This window comes from Perissodus microlepis, chromosome 18, assembly GCF_051167445.1.
Source record: "Perissodus microlepis isolate ML-2025 ecotype Zambia chromosome 18, ASM5116744v1, whole genome shotgun sequence".
Lineage (NCBI taxonomy): Eukaryota > Metazoa > Chordata > Actinopteri > Cichliformes > Cichlidae > Perissodus > Perissodus microlepis.
In genome coordinates this window covers 2455615-2480243 of record NC_140478.1, presented here as the reverse complement: position 1 = coordinate 2480243, position 24629 = coordinate 2455615, and the positions used below count along the sequence as shown (strand labels likewise).

The 24629-nt window shown below is 40.9% G+C and overlaps 1 protein-coding gene across 3 annotated transcripts in view; it reads right to left on the bottom strand.

Moving 5' to 3' along the window:
* The window catches only part of LOC146367023 (sickle tail protein homolog), a 99932-nt gene that overhangs the window by 18548 nt on the left and 56755 nt on the right, over positions 1 to 24629 (bottom strand). For all 3 annotated transcript variants that reach the window (XM_084911911.1, XM_084911909.1, XM_084911910.1), the window contains 13 exons: positions 23681 to 24001; positions 22603 to 22698; positions 22363 to 22400; positions 22102 to 22271; positions 19516 to 19691; positions 15444 to 15580; positions 12783 to 12930; positions 12392 to 12710; positions 10676 to 10798; positions 4822 to 5113; positions 3778 to 3873; positions 1098 to 1302; positions 923 to 1007 (listed from right to left, as the gene is read on the bottom strand). In XM_084911911.1, coding sequence (XP_084768037.1) covers positions 923 to 1007; positions 1098 to 1302; positions 3778 to 3873; positions 4822 to 5113; positions 10676 to 10798; positions 12392 to 12710; positions 12783 to 12930; positions 15444 to 15580; positions 19516 to 19691; positions 22102 to 22271; positions 22363 to 22400; positions 22603 to 22698; positions 23681 to 24001 — 2206 coding nt within the window. The remainder of the gene's footprint in view (positions 1 to 922; positions 1008 to 1097; positions 1303 to 3777; positions 3874 to 4821; positions 5114 to 10675; positions 10799 to 12391; positions 12711 to 12782; positions 12931 to 15443; positions 15581 to 19515; positions 19692 to 22101; positions 22272 to 22362; positions 22401 to 22602; positions 22699 to 23680; positions 24002 to 24629) is intronic.

Here is a 24629-nt window from a genome sequence, read left to right as displayed (position 1 = left end):
CCTGGTCATCCTTTGTTGAATATGTGGAGAAGTTGTCATTTACTGAAGTATGATGTAATACTGCTTTTATCTGTGTTTGGGTTTTTTTTTCTCTTTCTTTCTTTAAAGCCACCTACTATCTGTAGCAAGCCAAAAAGAACTGTGCACAATGCAGCCCCCCTTTTATTTATGTATTTATTTTATTCTATTTTTGTTTGTTTTGTTTTTTGGTGGGTTTTGTGGGGTTTTTTTTGTTTTTGTTTTTTTGGGGTTTTTTTTGGGGGGGGGGGGGGGGGGGGGCGTTTTTTTTTTTTTTTTTTTTTTTGCCTTGTTCACATGGTAGTTTTTTTTTTTGTTTGTGCCCATAGATTATACATTTTCCTGCATCCAACTGGTTTGCACTGTGTGGCACAACCGGTTTCACAATGGCTGTGTTTGTAATCGCAATTCGAGTTGTATTTTTCTGTACTTTTGTCATATTGGAAAATCATAAATAAAGTTGTCAAAAGAAAAAAAAAAGAGTACAGTGGCATGCTTTACCCCACTGCATCCAACACTTTACATTGTACTTGTGATATAAAGCTTCAGAAATGTTTGTAGTGCTTTTGCACAAGTCTGCTTGGTGCTTGATTCTAAATACCTGTGGCCACGGAAGTGATTGGAACACCTGAATTTAATAATGTGGATGAGTGAATCCCTCCAACAAAATAGTGTTCAAGTTGTTTTCATTCTTTTCTCCTAGCTTGTTCTTTATTGTGACTCTTCTTTATATAATGTAAAACATTTCAAAAACAAAAGATAGTATTTTAAGAAAGTATTTTTATGGGAAAATGTATAATGTACTTGGCACTAGTTAGCGTGTAAAGTTATTCATGTCAGGAGGGTGACGGGCCAGACTGGAAGTGTCCATGGTACACCTGTCTTAGCTGAAGACACAACAAACCTGGGCTCCAACAGGCTCTTTCCTAGTTACAAAGACCACCTCTCCTGACCTTCCTGTTGTGAGACCTGAAGTGACAGCATGAATTCTGAGAAGACAATAAAACAAATACAAATATTAGGTGAATTGTGATTTTAGCCAGTAGAAAGTCCTTCCTGATGCTCAGTGATCAACTGACCTCCGTGGAGGAGGAGGAGGAGGGCTCTTGCCTGCCCTGTCTGGACTGTGCTTCATCTCCTTGTCTAAGCTGGAGCGGCGTGGTTTTTCCACCTGTGGCCGGCTGCTGCACTCAGCACCAGGAGAAGCTGATGAGGTAGCTGAAAGACCAACCGATGACTGAAGGTCCACAGCGGCTGCAGGAAGCTGTGACACTGCTGCTGGAGCTAAACACATCACAATGCTGTCATTTAATAAATTGTCTTTCATATAAATGAAAAAAAATTATGTAGATTAATGTCTGCCTATTTTGAAATGTTTAATCAGCCTGGTTTCATCATGATGCCATTCAAGATGATCTTGAAACTGCTTTGAGAAGCTACTCTGCTCACTTAAAGGAACAATTAATGAAATTAACAACATGTGTACTAGAGGGACAACTGTGAGACAACTCCCAAAACAGGAAAGGTTTTATAGGTGGAAGCCACTGACATTTTTCCTCTCCTCATCTTTTCTGACTGTTGTTTCAGTAGTTTTGCATTTGGCTAGAGTCAGTGTGCCTACTGGTGCCACAAGGTGATACTTGGACCCTACAGAAGTCACAAAGGTAGTCCAACTCCTCCAGGAGTGTCTTTCAGCAGAGTCTCAAGAGCATGGAGGGGATTCCATGAGACAGGCAGTTACCCTATGAGAGAAGGAGGGGGCCGTCGAAAATCCTTAACCCATCAGCAAGGTCTGTTATCTGAAGGTCTGTTATCTGCTCTCTTGTGCAAGGAGGAATAGCGTGGGTGCTGACAAAGTTACAAAATGACCTCCATCAGGCCACTCTGTCTCTGATCAAACAATCAGAAACAGACCTCATGAAGGTGGCCTGAAGACCCGACATTCGCTAGTGTGCTTATTGCCCAGCACTGTGGAGCCCGACTGACATTTTCAAAATAATAACTGGCAGCTGCACCTCTGTTGTCAGGTGCTTTTCACAGACGAGCAGGTTCACCCTGAGCACATGTGACAGATGCAAAAGGGTCACAGGGAGAAGCAAAGAAGAATGTTATGCTCCCTGTAACATCGCTCCACATGACCAGTTTTTTGGTGGGTCAGTGGCAGTCTGGGGAGGCATATTGCACAGACCTCTACTGGCTAGGCAAGGAAAGCCTGACTTTCATCAAGCATCAGGATGAAAACCTTGGACCCATTGTCAGACCATGTGCTGGTGCTGGGGTTTCTGGGTTCCTCATGGTGCCCAACAATGCCCAGCTTCATGTAAGAGTATGGTGGCAGTTCCTGAGTTTGAAGGAATTGATTGACCTGCCTCTGTGCCTGCCTGTCTTAAATCCTGTAGAACATCTGTCTTCTCATTTGGAGCACCAATGTTGTCAATCATGTATATAAGCATGTGGGGACCATAATAACTATTGAGTACCATCTTGAGTTGCTGTAATGACATTTTAGCACTAGTGTGCCTAGGGCTGCCACGATTAGTCGACTAGTCACGATTACATCGACTATCAGAATCGTCGACGACTAATTTAATAGTCGACGCGTCGTTTGAAGCTTTGTAAGATCACAAAAGACGCAGGAGTAAGTAGTAGGATTTAAGAGTGTAATAACGGACTGAAACAGAAGATGGCAGCACTGCATGTACAAGGATGCCAGCTGCCGTTAAACCCCGAAGAAGAAGAAGCTGTGTCCCAGAATTCATAGCGCAGCCCTGCTTAGTTTCCAACAATGGCGGCAGCAAGTTAGTTTTAATATTACTCTTATTATTCTTTCTGGGTCACAAAATAAACGTTTAACATATGTTCAGGCGAGAATGTAGCTGTGTAAACCTCAAATATCTGCTCAGTTTATCAAGACACCACATATTTTCAAAAGCGCTCCGACGTTTTCGGAGACGTCTGTTACCCACTAGCTCGATAGCTAGCCGGGGGCAAGGCTCACCGTGAGAACACCGGACTCCCGGCAAATCGTTTTCAAACCCACCGCCGTCTTTCGCTACTCAGGTTAAACATGATAGATACGTCACTTAGATAACTTTAAAATGTTATTGTTTGCCTTTTTCAGTATTTTATTTGTTCCTCAGTAAATCGGTTTGGCTGAGATTAAAGTTATAGTTTTACACAGCTGAATAAACGTCAAGCAGACAGCTGATTATCAGAAGTGTGAGATGCTCCGGTGTCCTGTTATATTTTAGATAGCAAGGAGTTTATTAAACTTCACCGAAACAATCTGCAAACTTCATTAAAATGTAATAAACTATCATCTTGTCTTTATTTTTAGTTAGCACATACCTTAAACACTTAAAGCTGTAAGCTAATGATAGTTATATAAGAGCAGATGCTGCTGGTGCAATAAGCTGTACGTTTTACGTCCAATGGATGATGATCTGATTAGTCGACTAATCGCAAAAATAATCGGTGACTAGTCGACTATCAAAATAATCGTTTGTGGCAGCCCTAAGTGTGCCAAATCATTTTTTGACTGTGATTTTCGACGTGTCTTTGAATTCAGTCCTCTTTATATTGATTATTTTAATTTCCATCAAACACTGCAGCATCCTTTTGTTTCTAACACATTATATATCCATATCAGTACTTTTTTGAGCAGTGTAAATGACCTTGATAAGAATGAAAAGAGCTGTATTAACTTACTACAAGGAGGTGATATCTAAGGTGATATCTTTCTTCAAACTGGAGTCATACCTGTGTTTGGGGGTTTTAAATCAGTGGAGTCCCCTTGATCACTTTGTTTGGAAGGTGTGTCTTGCTGGGTGACAAACACAAGTGCCTGATCCTCCCCTGAGATTTTAGCACAAACACAAAGTATCAGTATTAGCTGGTCACAATCACACTACCACTTTACCATTACTTTAGTGGTAATACTGTGAAAGTTATTATAGTTCACCATTAGAGACTGATTATTGAAGCCATAATGTTTCATATTGTTTTGGGCAGCCAGACACGAGTCCCATGGTCAAATACAAAAATATTTGAAGTGAAAAGTTAAGAACTGTTGAATTTAAACACAATAACAAAGGGTTTCATGCGTGCCTTAACATATTTATGACACTATACAGTGCTGATTGGCAAAAAAACCCAAAACAGTTTTCTTCAAATTTGAAGGGTTATAATAATAGGCCAGCGGGGGAGCTGGCTCTAGCCCCTCCCTCACAGAAACACACTATCTTGGTTGGCTGCTGCCTCTAAACATATTGTGCATTGCCAGTCTTGTGTGCCGGTCAGTAACATTCAATATTTATTATTTACTGTTACCGTGTTGTTCTCTTTTTGCTTGTTTTTTGTTTTTCAGCAGGCGATCAAACAGATTTTTAGTGTTGTTTCTCTCTGGCTCTCGTCTCCTGTCTTTTTCTTTCCCTCTCTTTCTGTTGAGTCTCTTTCCAACTTTTCTTTTCTTTGTCTTTCTCTTTCCCGTCTCCCAGTAATGTCCATTCTGATTGTAATAACTTAAAAGTAAAAAAATAAATACATCAATAATAAAGATCGAATAAACTGTGATAATCAAGTGGACCAGTATAGCAAAAGCCGTATTGATCCACTTGGGAAAATAAATCTGTTGGGCATTTTTTGTGCCTACAGACAATAATTCTGATTGTTAGAGTGCTGGACAGGACAGGACTGGCGCAACCCCCCCCCCCCAAACCCCCCCCCCCCCCAAAAACAAACAAAAACAAAAAACAAAAAACAAAACAAAAAACAAACTGCATGAGAAGCATTGAGGGACTCTACCTTGCAGTGTCAGGTTCAGAGGTGTGTTCTGTTCTGATTTCGATGCAAGTCGAGCTGTATGTTGTGAGGCAGAATTGTTCACTCTGAATTCTGACACATCCAAACTAGGGATAGACTCCATTACGCTGGCCTGGACCTCTTGTAGGACCTGGTTAAAGCCGATACTGGTGCTGGGAGGTTGAGTGTGGCTAGAATTGAAGGTGGCTGGCTGTTTCACTCGGCTGGGACTGGACTGACTCATACAGCTGGCTTTTCCACTGAGGCTGCCCCCTTGAGTTTGTTTCTCTGTTGTCTGTGGAGAATAGTGAAAGTTTGTTTCAAACTAGGCACAAAACTGAATGAGAGCTTTTTTAAAATACCACAAGAATGCAGTTTAGACAGACAATCGTGGTCTGAACCAGACTGACAACAATTACTCTAGAACAGATTGGAAACGATTTCTAAATACGACCTAAATATCCCCCAACCCCAGAAAAAAAGCCAGTGCTTGTGATATCATGACAGTAGGGATAACACAGCCTGGGATGAGGCGAGGCGGGTCAGGTGGGTTGGAACTCTACATTATCCCTGATATGTGTTGAAACCTCTAAAACTTTGAACATGCTGACGGCAACAGATATATGCAAATTTTTCCAAGATATATTTATTGAGCAATTCACATGTCTGTATGACAATGGAATTTACAGCATGAGATAGTTGCTCTGTTTTTGTACATTAACATCACATAGCATAACAAAATATAACAAAACATAACATAACATGGTCCAATACCCTCCCACACGCCCACAACCCCAGTCCCAGCTGTCCAGTTAGCTTGTCATAATGAGAAGCCAAAAATCAGATTACTGATTGTGCAAAGGCCTGTTTCCAAAGTCTAAATGTATTGTCTAGAATAGACGGTTTAAAAGATGGATTCCCTACAATAGGTGTAATAGGGGATAGAGACTTCAAATTAAAGTGTAGTTTAATCTGCTTAAGAATACGTATGGTGCTATGTATTACCACATTGCCGTCATATATAGACTTATCAATGGGCAGGGAGACAGCAGTATAGCTTCTATACAGTAAGGCTGACAAGCTTCCAGCTCCAGTTGCAACCATGTGAGGGGGTTGCGGTTGTCAACTAACCAGTACGTCATGAATTTTATATGCGAAGCCCAGTAATAAAACAAGAGATTCGGAAGCGCTAACCCTCCCTGCTTTTTAGACTTGCAAATATGTTTCCCAGCAATTCTGTGTGTTTTATTGCCCCATTAAAAAGGTCAGATGAGTGAATTTAGGTTTTTAAAAAATGTTTTAGGAAGGAACACAGGGAGATTGTGAAATAAGTACAACCACAGCAAAATTATCATCTTTATAGCATTAACTCTACCGATGAGTGATATAGGAAGCGTATTCCAGAACTGTATACTTGACTGAAGCTCAGATATTAAGGGGGAGAAGTTAGATTTTAATAGAGAGGAATTGCTTTTTGTAACCTGAATACCCAGATAAGTGAGCTTTGCATAAGCTATACTGAATGGGAGGTTTTGCAGCCATGATGGGTTGCTCACATGTATAGGCATTAGTTCACTTTTATTCAGATTGATCCTGTATCCAGAGAAAGACCCAAAGAACTTAAATTTTGTCTAATATGGCAGGAATAGTCTTTCCTGGTTGGGTGATATATAAAAATATATAATAACACATCATCTGCATAGAGTGAGATTTTATTAGTAGTTGTATCAGTATTACAACCAAAAATAGTTGGATCTTTGCGTATGCTTTCAGCAAGGGGCTCTATTGCCAAGGCAAATATCAATGGGGAGAGGGGCATCCCTGTTTTGTCCCTCTGCATAAGCCAAAGGATGGTGATAGAATCTGGTTGGTAAGAATGCGAGCATGAGGACTGACATAAAGCAACTTCACCATTGACATACATTTCTTACTCAATTTAAATCTTTCTAATATTTTGAACAAATAGGGCCATTCAATCTGGTCTAATGCCTTCTCAGCGTCGAGTGCCAAAACTGCCAACTCTTCTTTTGGTCTGGCAGTGGAGTAAATAATGTTAAATATTAGCCTGAGATTAAAAGATGAATTTCTCTGGGGTATAAATCCAGTTTGATCTGGGTGTACTAACTGTTTTAAAAGGGGGCTTAATCTATTGGCAAATATTTTAGAGAATACTTTCCCATCCAGATTTAGCAAGGAGATGGGACGATAAGAACCAACATTCCTACCTATTTTACAAATAACAGTTATAATTGCCTCTGTAACGGTGGGAGGGAGGACTTTATCTACTAGAGTTTGAGCAAATGTTTTATGCAGGTATGGGCACAAAATCTCACTAAATTCAAAGCTCAAAGTATATCTGCTTGGTGTACAAAAAGATTTTACTGATTTTTGCTGAGAGTAGATTATTATATTCATATTTTAAAGACAGTATTCTCTTATGTAGCATAATGGATGGCGTTTAGGCTTTCTCTTTATCCAAATCTTTAATTTGTTTGTCCAAGTCAAGGAGCTTAGCCCGGTTTCTCTTCCTTCTGGCTGATTCAAAAGAGATAATAGCATCGCTTAAATAGGCTTCCAAAGTGTAGCAGGCTTAGTTTCTGAGCTGCCATTTCCATCAATACGGAGAGATCCGTGTTTCTAAATATTCATGAAAATCCTTCTCGCTTAACAATAGAGGGTTAAGCCTCCATATTTGCTGCGGTCTAGTTGCATTTTAGATGTTTTAGGTTAATGTGACAGGGCAGTGATCTGAGATGACAATACAGTGGCTTGCAAAAGTATTCGGCCCCCTTGAACTTTCCCAAATTTTGTCACATTACAGCCACAAACATGAATCAATTTTATTGGAATTCCAGGTGAAAGACCAACACAAAGTGGTGCACACGTGAGAAGTGGAATGAAAATCATAAATGATTCCAAACATTTTTTACAAATAAATAACTGCAAAGTGGGGTGTGCGTAATTATTCAGCCCCCTGAGTCAATACTTTGTAGAACCACCTTTTGCTGCAATTACAGCTGCCAGTCTTTTAGGGTCTGTCTCTACCAGCTTTGCACATCTACAGACTGAAATCTTTGCCCATTCTTCTTTGAAACAGCTCCAGCTCAGTCAGATTAGATGGACAGCGTTTGTGATAGAGATGGACCGATCCAATATTACGTATCGGTATCGGTCCGATACTGACCTAAATTACTGGATCGGATAGCGGAGAGAAATAAAAAAATGTAATCCGATTCATTAAATATCACAAAAGCACCTCAGAAAACTTGCGACATGGCGTAACTCATCTCATATCCTCAGCACGTCGGAGCAGTATGCGTCACGTGATAGAGCAGCTGTGGCATGCGAGACCTGTTGGCGGTCTGGTTGAGCATTTGGAGCCTCGCTACCATTTCATCTCCGAGGAAGTGATCCCAGAGAGAAGTAAAGCAAGTGTGTAAGTTCATCTCTGAATGTTTGTAAAGCATTCCCACATTAAGCTTAACAACCGATATATAGAGCAACTGCCTCTCTCTCTCTCTCCTGCTGCTACTTCAAACGTGAAACTGATCAATGATCAGCTGATCGGCTTTTCTGTCACGAGTCCGTCTCTCTTGTTTGTTTTTGGCCCACTTCGGGCCAGAAAGAGGAAACCAGCGGCTGAACAACAGCAGCACGTTTAACCTTGATAATCTGTTGTTAGAATTCATTTAATATTACTTTCTACACCAGGATCTTTTTCTACGTCGCTGACGGCTGGTAACTGTTGTTTTGATTTGGCGCTGTATAAATAAAATTGAATTGAATTGAGTATTGCTACCTTTATCTCATAATTAAAGAGTCTCTCCTCTTTTGTCTGTTTAATTGTATTCTTGAGCTCGGTTGTCTGTTTTCTTATGTTTTGTTCAGTTCTGTTGTCTGTTCGTTTTTTGTTTTTATTTTTAATGGTGATGTTACTGTAAAAGATAAAGTTTAAAACTCAATAAACACATGGAAGAAAAAAAAAAGAAGGCAAATCCAATCAAATTCAATTCAACATTATTTATAAAGCACTTTGAAATAGCCAGCATAGGACCAAAGTGCTGTACAGTAACTAGTTAGGAATAATAGATAAAACACTCGCGTTGGACAGCTTGGGTTGTGTCATTCAGCCAGGGATCAGATTGAGTTTTAGGCTGCCTGGTTTTTAATGAAGCCACAGTGTCCAAAGCAGTCTGGCAGGCGGAATAAAACCATGAGCTCAGTTCCTCAGTCTGGCTGCATAAAAACTCCGGGATTTTACAGTGCGGGTTAAAAACTGCTGAAAGCTGCTCAACAGTGGAGGAGTTAAAAACGCAACAGTGCCGAGCAGCAAAAACAGAAAAAACAAGAGATAAAACAAGATCAAGTGTGTTTCCACGTTCATGTGTGTGACAGGTCACACATTCCACAAGATTAAAAAAAATCGCTGAGGTTTAAAAAGCCCTTTGCCATGGGCATATCAGGGCAACACACGAATATTAAAATCCCCAACAAGAAGAACACAATCATATTTTGGCATGCCAAGAAGTCATTCACAAAGTCTTTATTATATTTGGGAGGACAATTGTTAGAGCCAATGCATAGAAAAATATTTTTGGTACTGTTTCAGTTATTATGTTACATGTTTGGTTTATATAAGACGTTATCAGAGAATATATGCTGCGTGTTTAATTTTTGTCTGGAAAGATAAAAATGATGGCGCATGTGTGCTAGCAGGTTAGAATGAGCCAGTACGGCAATGGAAATGTGCGCTGTAGCAGCAAAGAGCTTTTTGACTGTGACATCGTTTGTTTGTATGTACGAGTCAGAAATACATCTGGAAGGGCTCACATTAAGAAGTGGAAGAATTATTTTTTCAAGGCTTGGGACAGAAATTCGCCACTACAATGATAAACCACCGCGCACAACACTGTGTGAGAGCAGCTCTGCTCAAACAGCCAGTTCAAAGCTGCTGAATGGTGTGGATACTGCTTACATTTAAAATGACCTTTAAAAATCATTGCAGCCCAACATCTGCGGTGAATTAAAATAGCAGCAATCGTCAGGTAAAAGTTCAGAGAAGATGCTACATTTAACAGTGCTCAGCCACGTCTCACACACGCACAGAGAATCCAGTCCTCGGGATATGAAGAGAGCCTTCAGAATAAAAGTTTTGTTTGCTAGGGACCTAGCATTTACCAGACCAATCTTGACAGTAAGCGGTGGATCTGCGTTGTTAGCCATCCTAGAAGCCCGACACAGAGGCCACGGGTTCTGCAAATTCACTCCGAGCCAGCTGGGACAAGCAGAGCAGGGTTTTCGGGGCTGGAACGTCCCATCCAGACTGGCGACAGGTACCAGCCAGTCATCGACAGGTTCCAGTGAATGCAGAGAGATAGAGAAGCGAGGCATCGCTCCGTGTTTTTTGGATAAGGGCGTACAAGAGCACCTTAAAGAAACTTCCAGCTTCACCAGGCAGCCATTACAGCGCCCCCGGTGACGGGGGCACTTACGCTGGAGAGGTAGAGCTGGGATATGGCACAGCTGAGTTGGGATCTCAAATTTTTATGTCCAGCTTGGTTCAACTTTGCCAGATCTTTGGCAGAAAGTCAAAAAGCATTCATGTGAGTGAAAACTGATGAAACCCATCTTTATATATTTTAAATTTCTTGATTTTATTAAATTTACAGAACTCAAGTAGCCTTGGGATCTGCCAACAATGATTCCTGCAACATTTCCAATCAATAACATGATAAATGATGCCAAAGTGACACAGATTGTTGACATTTACATTTCTGTAGCCTATTGTCCAGAGGTTTATCTATACGTGAATGAGAGTTTAGTGTTGACCTCTAACCTGTGTGTCTTTGTGTCTTACCATGGTCCGCTCACTGTGGGTGTGTTCTGCTGGTGTTGGTGCAAGTTGGTCCAGTTCGTCAGACTCCTGAAGACCTGTTCTCCTCTGCAGGGCGGGACTGCCCTCTCTGCTGCGAGGATGCACCTTCACAACATGACAACATGTCTTACATTCTACACCACAGACAAAAAAAGGTGCTCACATTTTGCTGCTTTACAGTTTTTACTGCCATACCTCTAGTTAATGTATTTTGTTTTGCACTATGCATATTTTATATGTCATCAGCAGAGATGGGCAAACGCGTTACTGTAATCTGATTACTTTTTTCAGGTAACGAGTAAAGTAAGGGATTACTATTGCAAAAACGGGAATTAGATTACCGTTACTTTCCCGTAGGAACGCTGCGTTACTGCGTTACTAAAACCGTGATTTTTTTGCGAGAGTGTCTCATGACAGTGACGTAAGCGAGTGCGACGTTCGTGACAACAGCTGTGTGCAGATCAACAATGGATCATATATCGAGTGCGGGCGAGAGTATGAGCGTGCAGCGTTTAAAGCGTGGAAGTACTGACCTTACTTTGAGTTTGATTCCATAAAAAGTGACAAAAACATTAGTGTCCGTTGTGCGTGGGAAGAAAACTTCTTTTTACACCGAAAAAACCCCCTAAACTTCCAAGCAAGCACCGAGTGCGCTATGATGTAATGGGAAACTCACAGAGAAACTCGCGGATTCTTCCACTGACCGCTGCGGCACACCTGCACCAGGGTAAACCTCCGCCTACCCTACTCCTGCTTTACAGGTGAAAATAGAGCAAAAGGACCGCTGAGTCTTTGACTTTATTTATTTTCTGCTGTGTTTTACTTGCATCTATTTGAAAGAGTGAGTGTAAACACACAAAAAAAAATTATTTTATGTGCTGGAATGTGCAGAAAATAGGTTTAAATATTAAACAAATTTCTTCCAGTCAGAGAATGTTGCATATAATTAAATTTTTGCTTGATGCATAAAGTTAAAAGATTAAAACTAATAAAACGAGTTTTAAAAAGGGACTTTTCCATTTGATTACATTTTGTATGATGGATTATGCAGAAAAAGTAGAATTGGGCTGAAAGATCTATCGCTTTATTACCTATTCAGGTTGTAAATCATGTTTTTAAAAAGTAACTAAGTAACTAAGTAATTAATTACTTTTGAAAATAAGTAATCAGTAAAGTAACGGGATTACTTTTTTGGGGAAGTAATCGCTGATTACTTTTTTCAAGTAACTTGACCAACACTGGTCATCAGGTCATTTATTTTGGAAATTCTCATGTAGGAACTATTGTACTGCATGTTGTTTCCGCTGGAGCACCTGAGTGACATGCACGCCCATGTTGAAGTATGAACATGGCAAGTTGAAGCAGGAGAGGGCAACTTAAGTCAGCGGAAGTTAAAGTGTTCTTAAAAGTATCTGTAAAGTGCTCATTTCTGCCCCTAAGCAGGGGTCAGCCAGCGAGGTATGTTGTATATGTTATATAGATCATTTTATGTCATTGAATTTTATGTTGATTTTTTTCAACGGTGGCCTAGTTTGTGATCAAGGTGCTATAACAATATCAATCCCAAGATTGTACAATTCATATGAAAGCCACCTTCATGCCATCAGTAAAAAGAACTCTTAAAGAGTTCTTTAATGACTTTAAGAAGAGGTGGAAGTGATCAGTTATTCAGCCCAAGAACTATTATCCATACGGTACCTTAGCCACAGTGGGTGAGTGCCGTCCGGGGATGGGTTTCAGAGGGAGACCGGGGGAATTTTGGGAGGTCTGGACCACAGAAGGTGCTGTGCTCTTCGTTCCGTGGGCCACAATCGGAGACGGCAAGCCCACCAACCTGGTCTCAGCCTGGCTCCCAGAGAGAGAAGGAGTGAGCTGAGGCAGCCTGGCTGAGGACCGAGGTTGGGGTTTTGGGGAGTTCTGAAGACTCTGGGTCTTTGCTGGTCCGTTGCCCAGTTCAACAGCTTCTACCGGCTCTAACTGGGCTGATCTGGGTGATGGGACCGACTCTGACACACACCTGGTGAAAACAGGAGCATTTTCAAGAGTGTTTTCTTGAGCAGTTTTAACTCTGAGTGAAAGTACTGAGTACCTGCGGAGAGAGCTGAGAGTGTCAGTCAGGGCTTTGACCCTCTTTAACATGGAGTCCATCTTAAGAGGCGCCTCCTTCAGGAAACGCATTGCCTCTACCTCCTGCCTCAACACCAAGCGCATCTTCATCTGCAGCTCTGGAAACTCACCTGGAAGATATCAAACATGGAACTTTACTCTGTGCACACTACCAAAATCTACATGATATATCAGGTTAATTATTTATTTCATTATTTCAATAACTCCCAGAGGTGACTGATTGAATTTTTTGAGTCTTTAATTAATTAATTATTAAAACATTACATGACCAAACCATTCATAAATCAAAATACAGATCTAATGCACCTATTACATGTTGGCCAATAAAATGATATGATTTGGTTCAACCTATCACTGAGTCACCCTAAACCAGGTGTCGGCAACCTTTAACACCCAAAGAGCCATTTGGACCCGGTTTCCACGGAAAAGAAAATACTGGGAGCCGCAAATACTTTTTGACATCTTAAATGAAGATAACACTGTATATTGTTTTTTCATCTTTGCACTTTGTATAAAAGTGTGTTGCTTTTGAAATCCATGAGGTGCTACAGAGAAAGTTAAATTTTAATTTGTAATGAACACATTTTTAAGATAAATCAATAATAACAAAAACGAAACTCGTCGACTTGAAGGTGTTTTTCAAATGAATTAAAAAGCTGAACTTAAATCATCCATGTAGCAAACAAAAAATGTCACAAAAATGTCATTTTTATATCGCCTTTGGGCTTTAGGAGCGTGTAGCTCCGCCCAGAAATGACCAGAATTTATAAAATATAATAGAAAAAAAAAAGGTCTATGTCACTAAACAATTAAAAATTAATGTCTGCAAAATATCAGCATAAATATTTATTTTACCTGGTTCATGTTCCTGAACATTTGCTCACAGCGTCTGCAAAGCAGGGCTGTGCGAGGTCACTTTCATCTTTATGCAGGACTGTAAGCTGTCGTCTGTGAGGTGTGAGCGGTGTTTGTGGAGAACATGTATACGTGGATCCGAAGATCGACAGGACTCCAAATGCATATTTCTTCATGTTTATGTAGGTGTCGGGGATGGCATTCCATGTTTGTCCGGTCTTCAAAGGGTGTCAACATCACTCCATTTGTGATCCTGAACAAGAGTGGCCTTCTGACGGGCAACATCTTGACCCTCTGTCAAGCGTTTGAATTCGTACACCCACATATCTTTGTCAGCTATGTCAGCCAGCTCCAGATCAGGTTGACTTACACCTGCAAATGCAGTCACATTTAACAGGGAGGGATCGATGGTCAGGGGAGTGATGGGGAAAGATAATGTGTTTTTTCCTCTCCGAACTGTTGGAATTGTTTTCCAAAATGATGCTTGCATCGCGATGATTGCAGACTGCAAATATTCTGCATTTATTACCTTGTGACCTTGTTTAAACTCTCTTAAAGACGGGAAGTGAGACAGTGTGCCTCTCTGTAAATCTCTGACTAAAACTGTCGGCTTGGGCTCAAACCCTAACACCTCCTCCAGCATGTGTAGCGCTGTGCCTCCCCTGAAGAGTTGTATTCAGCTTGTTCAGGTTTGCTATCATGTCCACCGTCAAGTGCAGCCTTTCCAGCCACTCTGGCTGTTCCAGCTCAGAAAAGGCGAGCCCTTTGCTGCTCATGAAAGTTTTCACCTCTTCCAGACGTGCACCAAAGCGTTTCAGCACCTCTCCTCTGGACAGCCACCGGACTCTGTTATACATGAGGAGATCAGAGTACGTGCTCTGCATCTCATCCAATAACAAATGGAACTGACGGTGGTTTAAACATTTTGCTATTATTTTATTGCTAATCTGAATGACAACATTCATGACCTCTGTGCATTCTGGAGGAAAGGTTTGCGTGCACAATGTCTCTTGGTGCAGGATGCAGTGAAATGTCAGCAGCTTTCTATCCAGTGACTTCTGCAGCAATGCCAAGAAGCCCACGTGCACACCAATCATACTTGGCGCCCCATCAGTAGCCACTGACACTAGGTGGGTTGTTTCTATTTCTTTAGCTCTTAAACAATCAAGCACAGCTTCACAGATGTCCTTCTCCAGTGTCTGGCCTTTTAGTGGTATCATCTCAATCATTTCTTCCTGTGGTGGTGCGGCTTCCCATGCCTGACTATTTCCTGAGTGGTCACAAAATCTGCATATATGGTTGAATTTGCCATCCTTCCGCATCAGTTCCGAAACAGATTTTTTTCTCTCCTCTCCCTCTGGATATTTTTCAGCAAAGGTCGTGTGTTTAGTTTGGAAATGTCTTGCGACATGTAAGCTTTTATTGTTAGCCAGTCTCTCTCCACAAATTAGGCATACTGGTAGGCCAGAATGAATCTGCCCAGGTATCATTAATTATTCTATTTCTTCAAATATTTTTCTTTTCTTACTTTTCTCCGGCTTCCGCAAGCGTGACGCTAGTTTAAAATAAAATATAATTTAATTTTAATATTTCAAGATCACAATAATCTTCCAATTTGAACTACAATTTAAAAAAGAACTAACAAAAATAGAGTACACCTCAATTAAATACTTATAACTTATTTTCCCACGCCACGCAGAGCCGCAGTATAAGGATGAAAGAGCCGCATGCACTGCAGGTCGCTGACCCCTGCCCTAAACCCACTAACCTTTGAGAATGGCCAGAGTTTCCCCGACCCCCCGTAGGCTCATCGCTCCTTCCTCTACATCTCTCAGAGTTACACTCAGCTGGCTTGAACCGGTAATGGAGCTTCTTTGCAAATGGTCCACATAGTCCTCCAGTTCACTGCAAAGTAAAGAAGACAGAAGACAGAAACATATGGCATTAACAGTCACAGGCAGCATAGTCACCTGTGTGACGGCCTGCTGTAGAAACAAGATGGCAGCAGAGAGCAGATTTAAGGAGTCACAGTCAATGGTCCTGTGTGTGGCCCTACTATAAAGATACTAGAGGGGCAGCACGGTGGTTAGCACTGTTGCCGCACAGCAAGAAGGTCCTGAGTTCAATTCCACCATCAGGCCAGGGTCTTTCTGTGTGGAGTTTGCATGTTCTCCCTGTGTTTGCGTGGGTTCCCTCCGGGTAGTCCGGCTTCCTCCCACCGTCCAAAGACATGCAGCTTGTGGGGATAGGTTAATTGGATAATCCAAATTGCCACTAGGTGTGAATGTGCGAGCGAATGGTTGTCTGTCCCTGTGTGTTGGCCTGGCGACCTGTCCGGGGTGTACCCCGCCTCTCGCCCTATGACAGCTGGGATAGGCTCCAGCTCCCCCCGCAACCCTGAAAAGGATAAGCGGAAGCAAATGGATGGATGGATAGAGATCCAGATCAGTGATTATTACGTTAATTCTTTTTGTGAATAACTTGAAAACTGCTGCACCCAAAAGTCTGCTATATGAAATGTTCAAATGACTGGAATGTTCTGACATGGCATCTTGTAGCTTGCCAGCACTTTACTAGATAGACCAGTCTGACAACATAAACCATCATCAGAAGTGATGTATATATAAAAGCTTGGGTGCTGCAAGATTAGATTAGATTGAACTTCAATTTCATTGCACAGCTTACAAGTAATATAAAAGTACATATGCAGTTAGCCTCTAACCTCAAGGGTAGGAGCAATAAATGCATAGACACTGCACATAAATATACATAATATAATAACCAGAGCTAAGTGAGCAACATCAAGCAGGTCTACAGAGTGACACAACACCCCCACCTGACATAATCTGACCACCTCTCACTGGTCCTCCTCCCTGCCTACACCCCCTGCAGCAAACAGACCCATCCAGGCACCTGGGTCATTAAAACATGGCTAGATGGTGCTCTCCTCCAACTACAGGACTGTTTTGATATAACAGCCTGGTCCATCTTTGAACAACGGGACCTGGAGACCTTCAGTCAGTCTGTCCCTTTCTACATTAAGTGTTGTGTAGATGTGACAGCGACAGAAACCAAACGTGTTTATCTTAACCCAAAGCTTTATGGCTGTGGTTAAAGGCTGCGCAGACCAACTGGCAGGGATCCTCACGGGTGGAATGACTGTCTCACTGCGTCCCACATCAGCAGCGATGACGCGCTGTGAGAGACCCTGCTTATGCAGTTCAACAACGCGACCACGTTCACGTTGCCTTTGTCATCAGAACGTCATGACAGCGTGACTACCTGACAGAAAATGACAATGAATCCACATTTTTGCCACAGATTTGGCCTTTTAAAGGCGTGTGATCGTAAACTTTTGATCAGCTGTAAAAAAGCCTGTTTCAGTTTAAGTGCTGTTTTCAATAAATCGCATGTTCAAAAATGTTTTGTCTCACTCCCATTTCCTCTTGTTGCATGTTGAAGCTCTACTTGGAATCTTGTTAAGATCCAACCATGCAAAATATGATTTTTGGCCATTTTTCAAGTGGTCTTAAACTTTTGATCGAGACTGTTTACTGAGTTTATTGTCTACTGAAGCATATTTTCAATATGGTTATATGCAATAAAATTCCAAAATAAATTAGGCAAGGAAAAAAGTATTCCTTTTGTTCTATGTTCCAGCCTCAGCTACTTTGACATAGTAACATCTCCTCTAATATTTCCACCTCTGATGAATCTCCCAAGTGTTAGCTTTATTTTGATACCAAGAGCAGGAACCTCAGAAAGAACCTTGGGGCTTAAGAGAGTAGGCTGGCTTGATATGTTGGTATCTGGTTAAACGTGTGTTTGAATTCGCATAGAGAAACATAACTGTGTCCCAGTTATTCTGAAACTCCTACTCATGAACCTTCATAAATGCCAAACCATGTTAGCAGAGTACGTTGAAAAAAGAAGTTAATGTGTAGTATGTTATTATGTGAATGAATTATGATGTGTTTGGAAGACCATGCCATACCAAATCAAATCACTTCCCACCCCACTCCTCTATTTTTAACAACTGCTTTTTAACATTAGGCCTACAAATGTTGATATGTCACGCCATGCATGCCACCAATGATTTGACTTCAGCTGCATTTTACACTATAAAGGGTCATGATGTCAGACCACGTCTGTGAATGTTGAAAGGACTAAATCATGGTCAATCAGTGCTTTAACTTTAAATGAAAGAGGACAGCTGAAATCTTGACATCAGCATCTATTTAGGTCAGCAACTCTTAAAGTCTGATGTAAAGACACTACACATAACTACTCGTTTATATAACAGCTGGAAGGGAACAGATCTAAACAAGGTTGGACAAGGGCTAGACATGGGCTCAAACAAAGGCAGGACTTGCAGTAAAAGCTTTCACTGGGAGTGGGGTGGCTCTGTCGGCCAACAGTGACGTTGAGTCACATCAGGGGATGATTCCTTTGGTTGCAAAAAGAAATCTATGGGAAATCGAACCTTCAGCAGCAGTTATGACCTCAACAAATATTTTGCTGATAAGTTTATGGTTTCAGTTGCTAGTTTCAAGTTTCATTGTAAAACTGCATTAGATAAATTTCAATTGAACATAATGTTAATTTTGTAAATGATTATCCCAGTTATAGTCCAGCATGATGATAAAGCAAGTTATGTATCTCAGTTTCTCCATTAGATCCACTCCTCACTTGTTTGGATTAAAACCACCAAGATGTTGATGCTTAGGATTGCAAAATGGCATCTGAACAAACCACAAGACTTCCAGAGCAATTTGCTTTAGAGATATGACACCAAAGTGATGTTTATCCATAATGCACAGCATAACGTTTGGAAAAAAAACCCTAATACAGCATAGCAGCACAAACACCTAACACCAACCGTCAGAACGGTGGTGGAAGGATGAAAATTCGGGCATCTTGCCGTTACCAAGTTCACTATGAACTCATCTGTTCACCTGTTCAGTATTCTAGAGTCAAATGTGAGGCAATCTATCTTACAGCTAAAGCTTGGATCAAACTTGGTCATCAACAAGACAATATGGAAATCTACAAGAGCTTATCATCTATAATAATGGCTGAAAAAGAAAAGAATCAAGGTGCTGCAGTGGTCCAAAGTGCAGACCTCAACCTGACTGAAATGCTGTGGCGGGCCATTCAAACAGCTGAGCATAGACCAAACTTAAACAATGCTGTAAAGAGAGGGGAAATATTTCTACAAGTTCTACAAGCTACTGATTCATGGGGTGTCCTTAGTTATTAATAGCGTTACATCCCTGGATGGATCCTATCCACTGGATACTGTGGCTCACAAATAGCTCACATAACTCACAGATGCAGGCCTTGCAGCAGTTAACTCAGAAGGTGAAGAGGAAATGATGTCTCACTATGTTAACAGATCTTCATATAGGCTGCAAAAACTGCTTGTTTCTTTAATTTAAAAAGGCCTTCGTAAAACTAGAAAATTACTATTTGCCAATGATCGAGGAAAAACTAGATAATTTTAAAAGCCCTTAGTTAAACCCAGCTGTCTTAGTTAATTTTAAGTCAGTTTCAAGCCTTTATCTCAGAAATTCTTGAAAGAGAAAGTTGTGAAACAGCTAACTGATCATCTACAGAGGAACAATTCATTTGAAAAGTTAACTCAGGTTTCAGAAATCATCACAGCACAGAAACAGCTTTAGTGAAGGTTACAAATGATCTTCTTGTGGCCTCTGACAGCAGGTCTGTCATAACAGACCATTACAATATGTCTGATGACAAGCACAGTGTGGTTCATGGCTGCTCCTTCAAAAGATTAGTATTTTTAAAAAATTCTTGAATTCTTAAATTCATATTCTTACCTAAGCTGTGTGAGTATTCTCTCCTCTTCAGCGAGGTAGAGGGTCCTCTCCTCTTCCAATTCAGCTCTCTGTCTGAATGCTGCCTCCTCAAATTGAGCCAGCCGATCACACATCAACACCACTAGCTCGTGGCCTGCCATCTGCAGTGTAGAACTCACAGTCTCTTGGTTTGATAACTGAAAAACATCCAGCAAGTCAGGAATCAGGAAAACGTTTTGGGGTTTTCAGAGCAAATATTGGTAACATGGCCATTTGAACACAACACTTAATCTATAATAGCTTGTTTTAGGCAAATGATGAACTGAGGTGTTGCAGCAAGGCCCAGCATTAGATCGTCTTCTCCTTCTGACTGCTCTCTTTAGGGATCACAACAAGTGATAATTTACCTCGATCTCACTATCCAGCCATCACAAGCATCCTCCACTGTGACACCTACCCTCTGCATGTCCTTCTTCACTATATCCATGAGGTCTTCTCCTTGTCCTCCTGGCGTTCAGCTGCATACTCAGAATTCTTTGCACAATATGTTGTTTACCCCTCCTTTGCACATCTCTAACTTTTACTCCAACCTAAGGCGGCAGTAAATTATTGCCACCATACAAAACATAAGTCGCAGCAGGTCTCACTACCATCCTATAAACCTTCCCTTTCAGTCTTGCTGCTTTCCTTCTGTCACAAATCATCACTGACACTCACACCACCCTGGCTGCACTCTTCTTCAGCTCTCTTGTGTCTGTTGCTTTGGATGATTGCCTCCAGGTATTTAAACCCTGACTACCTCTACTCCTTGCATCTTCATTGTTACACCTGTCTTCCTCGTATTCACACATACATTATATTCTATCTTGCTTCTTACATTCCTGTTCTCTCCAGTGCCTACCTCCACCTCTCCAGGCTCTCTTCCACTGCTCTCTGATCTCACTACAGATCACAGTGTCATCTGTAAACATCATAGTCCACAGAGACTCTGTCTAAACTCATCTGTCAGCCTGTCCATCAGCACTGCAAACAAGAAGGGGCTCAGAGCTGATCCCTGGTGTAATCCCACCCACTTAACAGTTTGATACTGTTGACCATAATATTTTATTATAGCAATTAGAGCATTCTGTAGGTATTAATGATGGAGTTCCACAGGGCTCCGTGCTAGGACCAATTCGGTTTACATTATACATGTTTCCCTTAGGCAGTATCATCAATCATAGCATACAGTTTCATTAATTTGCTATGCAGATGAAACCCAACTCTATCTGTCCATGAAGCCAGATAACAGACATCAATTAGTTAAACTGCAGGAATGTCTTAAAGACATAAAGACCTGGATGGCCTCCAATTTCCTGCTTGTAAATTCAGATAAAACTGAGCTTATTATACACAGCCCCAAAAATCTTACAAATATGGTATCTAACCAGATGCTACTCTGGATGGCATTACCTTGGCCTCCAGTAACACTGTGAGGAATCTTGGATTCCTTTTTGACCAGGACATGTCCTTCAATGTCAAATTAAACAAATATGTAGAACTGCATTTGTGCAGTATCTCATCCTGTCTCAGGCTGATGCTGAAAAAGTAGTTCATGCATTTATTACTTCTAGGCTGGACTAGTGTAATTCATTATTATCAGGATTTCCTAAAAACTCCCTGAAAAGCCTTCAGTTAATCCAAAATGCTGCAGCAAGAGTCCTGACAGGGACTAGAAAGAGAGAGCATGGCTCTTCCATACTGGCCTCTCTTCTTTGGCTCACAGTTAAATCCAGAATCAATCATCTTTAGGCATGAAAAGATGAATAAAAATACTTGATTGAGGTTGTCATAATTAATGCATGACAGCATTAAATAACAATAATTACAATGACAGTACAAGAAAACAGCCTTTGAATAGCACCAAAGTAGAATGGCTTCCAGGTCCTTCTTCGGTGAAATCGGCTTCCTGTTTGCATTCGGGAGACAGACACCCTCTCTACGTTTAAGATTAGGCTTAAAAAATTTTTAAGAAAGCATATAGCTGGGGTTGGATCAGGTGACCCTGAATTCTCCCTTAGATACACTCCAATATTTCTGGGCTGCTAGGGACTTTCCATGATGCTTTGCGTCTTCTTCAGTCAGATGTGTTTTTTTTTTCCATCACTATGTGTTTATACACCACTTTGCATTTAATCATTAGTTATTATTAATCTCTGGGTCTATTCCACAGCATGACTTTGTCCCATCTTCTTCCCCTAACCCCCAGGGGGTCGCAGCAGATGGCCTCCCCTCCCTGAGCGTGGTTCTGCTGGAGGTTTCTTACTGTTAAAAGGGTTTTTTCTTTCCTATTGTCACCAAAGCACATGCTCATGGGGTGTGGGGGTTCTGATTGTTGAGGTTTTCTCTGATTTCTCTGTATGTAAAGCACCTTAAGGCAACTATCGTTGTGATTTGGCGCTACATAAATAAAACTAAATTGAAGTGAATTGATTTGGCTTGGAGCGCTTTGAGTTGTCAGTAAGACAACATAAGTAGTTAAAAAGTACACGTCAGTATTCACTACTATTATTAATAACTTTATTACTTGTGTTGCATTAACTGTAAATAGTGAGCAGAGTTGAGTACCTGTAACTGTCTGAGCTGGTTCAACTGGAGTCGCAGCTCACACACATTCCTCTTGGCTGACACTAAACGCTGTTGCATCCTGCTGTCAGAAGCAGGGGCCCGAGGAGCTGGATGGATGGAGGTAAAGCTGTCAGTCAGAGCAGCAGGATTCTGAGGCTCAGATGATACTCCTGAAGGGCAAAGAAATTGTTTTCTTTTCAGGATTTTCACACCATGAGATACACTCATAGTGGCAATATGTACATTTAAGAAACCTCTCACCAAGTCTGTTGTTTATAAGGTTGCATTCTGGACTCTCACTGAAAAACACAGACAGACAAAAGACCTAAAATGACTGTTTTAACCCAGGTTTATATCGTATACAGAAATAATCTTACTTTATGAGGTAAAGATCTGTTAGTCAAACTAATATTATATTTGATTAAATGAATTCTTGTTTTATACACATTGTTATTTTAAATACTACCAACAACAAACATAATATCAGTAGATGTTACAGACCTGACAGCATCCTTGTCTCCTGGTCCTATGGACAAAGCGTGGTGCACTAGCCCTGCTAGACTGGCTATCTGCTCCTCCATGGCTTTGATTCTCTCACTGACAAATAGGAATACATACATTATATCCACCGCATAACACTTATATGAACCATGAGAACAGCTTGCCACCATGTAACTGTCATAATTTCGTTTAAGCACCATTTCCCGACCATTGGTCTCATGATTCTGTATATTGGAAGGGAAATACACTCCGATATTAGTGGATGAGAAATTTTGAGAGCATCCTGGTAGTTCACCCTGAGTCTACATCATCAGGAGGAAGAAAGGTTCACATGATCAGCCCTAACCATACACTTTATCAAAAGGAACACTCTCCACTTCCTCACTGGTCACTTCCCCATTGACACTTAGTTTAGCTATGAAGCTGAGCTCCCTGTGCTACCTACTGATCATACTTGAAAAAGCCTTAAAGGACAAAATAAGGTCAATAATTTTATGCATTTTGTGACTTAAGTGGGGTCAGTTTTGGAAGAGTCCAGCTGAACCAAGCACAACTTTTGTTAATGGAGTTTTACTTTTATAACACATTTCTACTCTGAGCATTCAAAGCAAATCTCAAGAGGCCTTTTTTTAGTTTGCAGATATCATCACTGTGTGATATTTTGCAGTTACTGAGTGTCAGATTTTGAAACTTCTACCACGCAATTTCGACCTAGTAACAGAAATATCTCATAGGACAAATGCGAGATAAGTCGTTAGTTGTGTATTTAATTCAAAAAGGGCAACATGTCATGTTTTGTTCTTGTAGCAGAGTATATCTGGGCTGATTATCAGCTACTGGTATAATCTATCACTATAAGCATTCACTGGGTGTAATATAAGGACTATTTTTGTGATGCAACTGGCTAAACATGGAAAATAACTGAACCCACTGCTTAGTTATCTTTCTCATACATTATGAAAGACACAAGAAAAGTTGTTCTTTTTTGTCGTTTAAAAGAACATCTGTGATTTATGTTTCCTGTGGTTTTGTCATAGGCTGCAATGCAACAAGGCAATTACTCTGGCCATCAGCTCACCTTTGGGCATTGCTGGCATTCATATGGCCCTGAAACAGTCTCTCAGTTTGTCCGAGAGGACTGTCAGCAAAAACAGATGAGGTGGAAGATGAGGATCCACTTCCTCTGCTTCTGCTTATAATCTCTAGTGTAGCACTGTTATTGTCCTGCCCCGGGGACTGGCGAATCAGTGATTTCTTCTCAGGAGACACTAGGCCCACACCTCCGATGATTTGTCCACCATCAAACATCCTGACTTCACTGAGTCTGTGAGGGGAACTAGGCGGGATTTTGGTTCCCATTGGGGGAAGCTGACCGTCAGCATACTTCCTACTCTTCCGCCTAGAGAAAGGAAAAGCAGATGGAATAGAAAATGAATGTATGTACAGCAGTGTAAAACCCACATACAATATGGTCCTTTGATAAATAGATGAAAAATCAAGTAATCAGTTTATCAAAGTCTCTAATTTCTATCGTAGTTTTCATTATAATAGAGATGGATATAATAGCAAGAAAAAACCCATTACATAGTTAGTTATTACAAGTCATCAATTGATTTTCATGTCATTGATTGAAATAAATGTTCCCAATCTTGTAGTTGGTCACCAGGTTTGCACACATCTCAGGAGGAATTGTTGCCTACTTCTCTAACTAACTCTAAATCCTTTAGGTTAGCAAGTTGAAGCTTCAGCTACCTTCACAGGCTTTCTACAGGATGGTCTGGAGGAAAGAGCTTACATAGAGCTCTAGACCACTGATGTTTTTTACATGACAAAAGTGATTTAGACAAACAAACAAACAAAAAAAAAAGACAAACAACAATATAGTATACACAACTGCACCAAATTGTGGATTATTAAACATTATGTCTCTCCCTTCTGGTGTCCCTGTCAGTACATACTTTAGTAATTGATGAACAAATTGATTTAGTTTGCTTTAAAGAAACCTGGTTAGAGCAGAATAATTATGT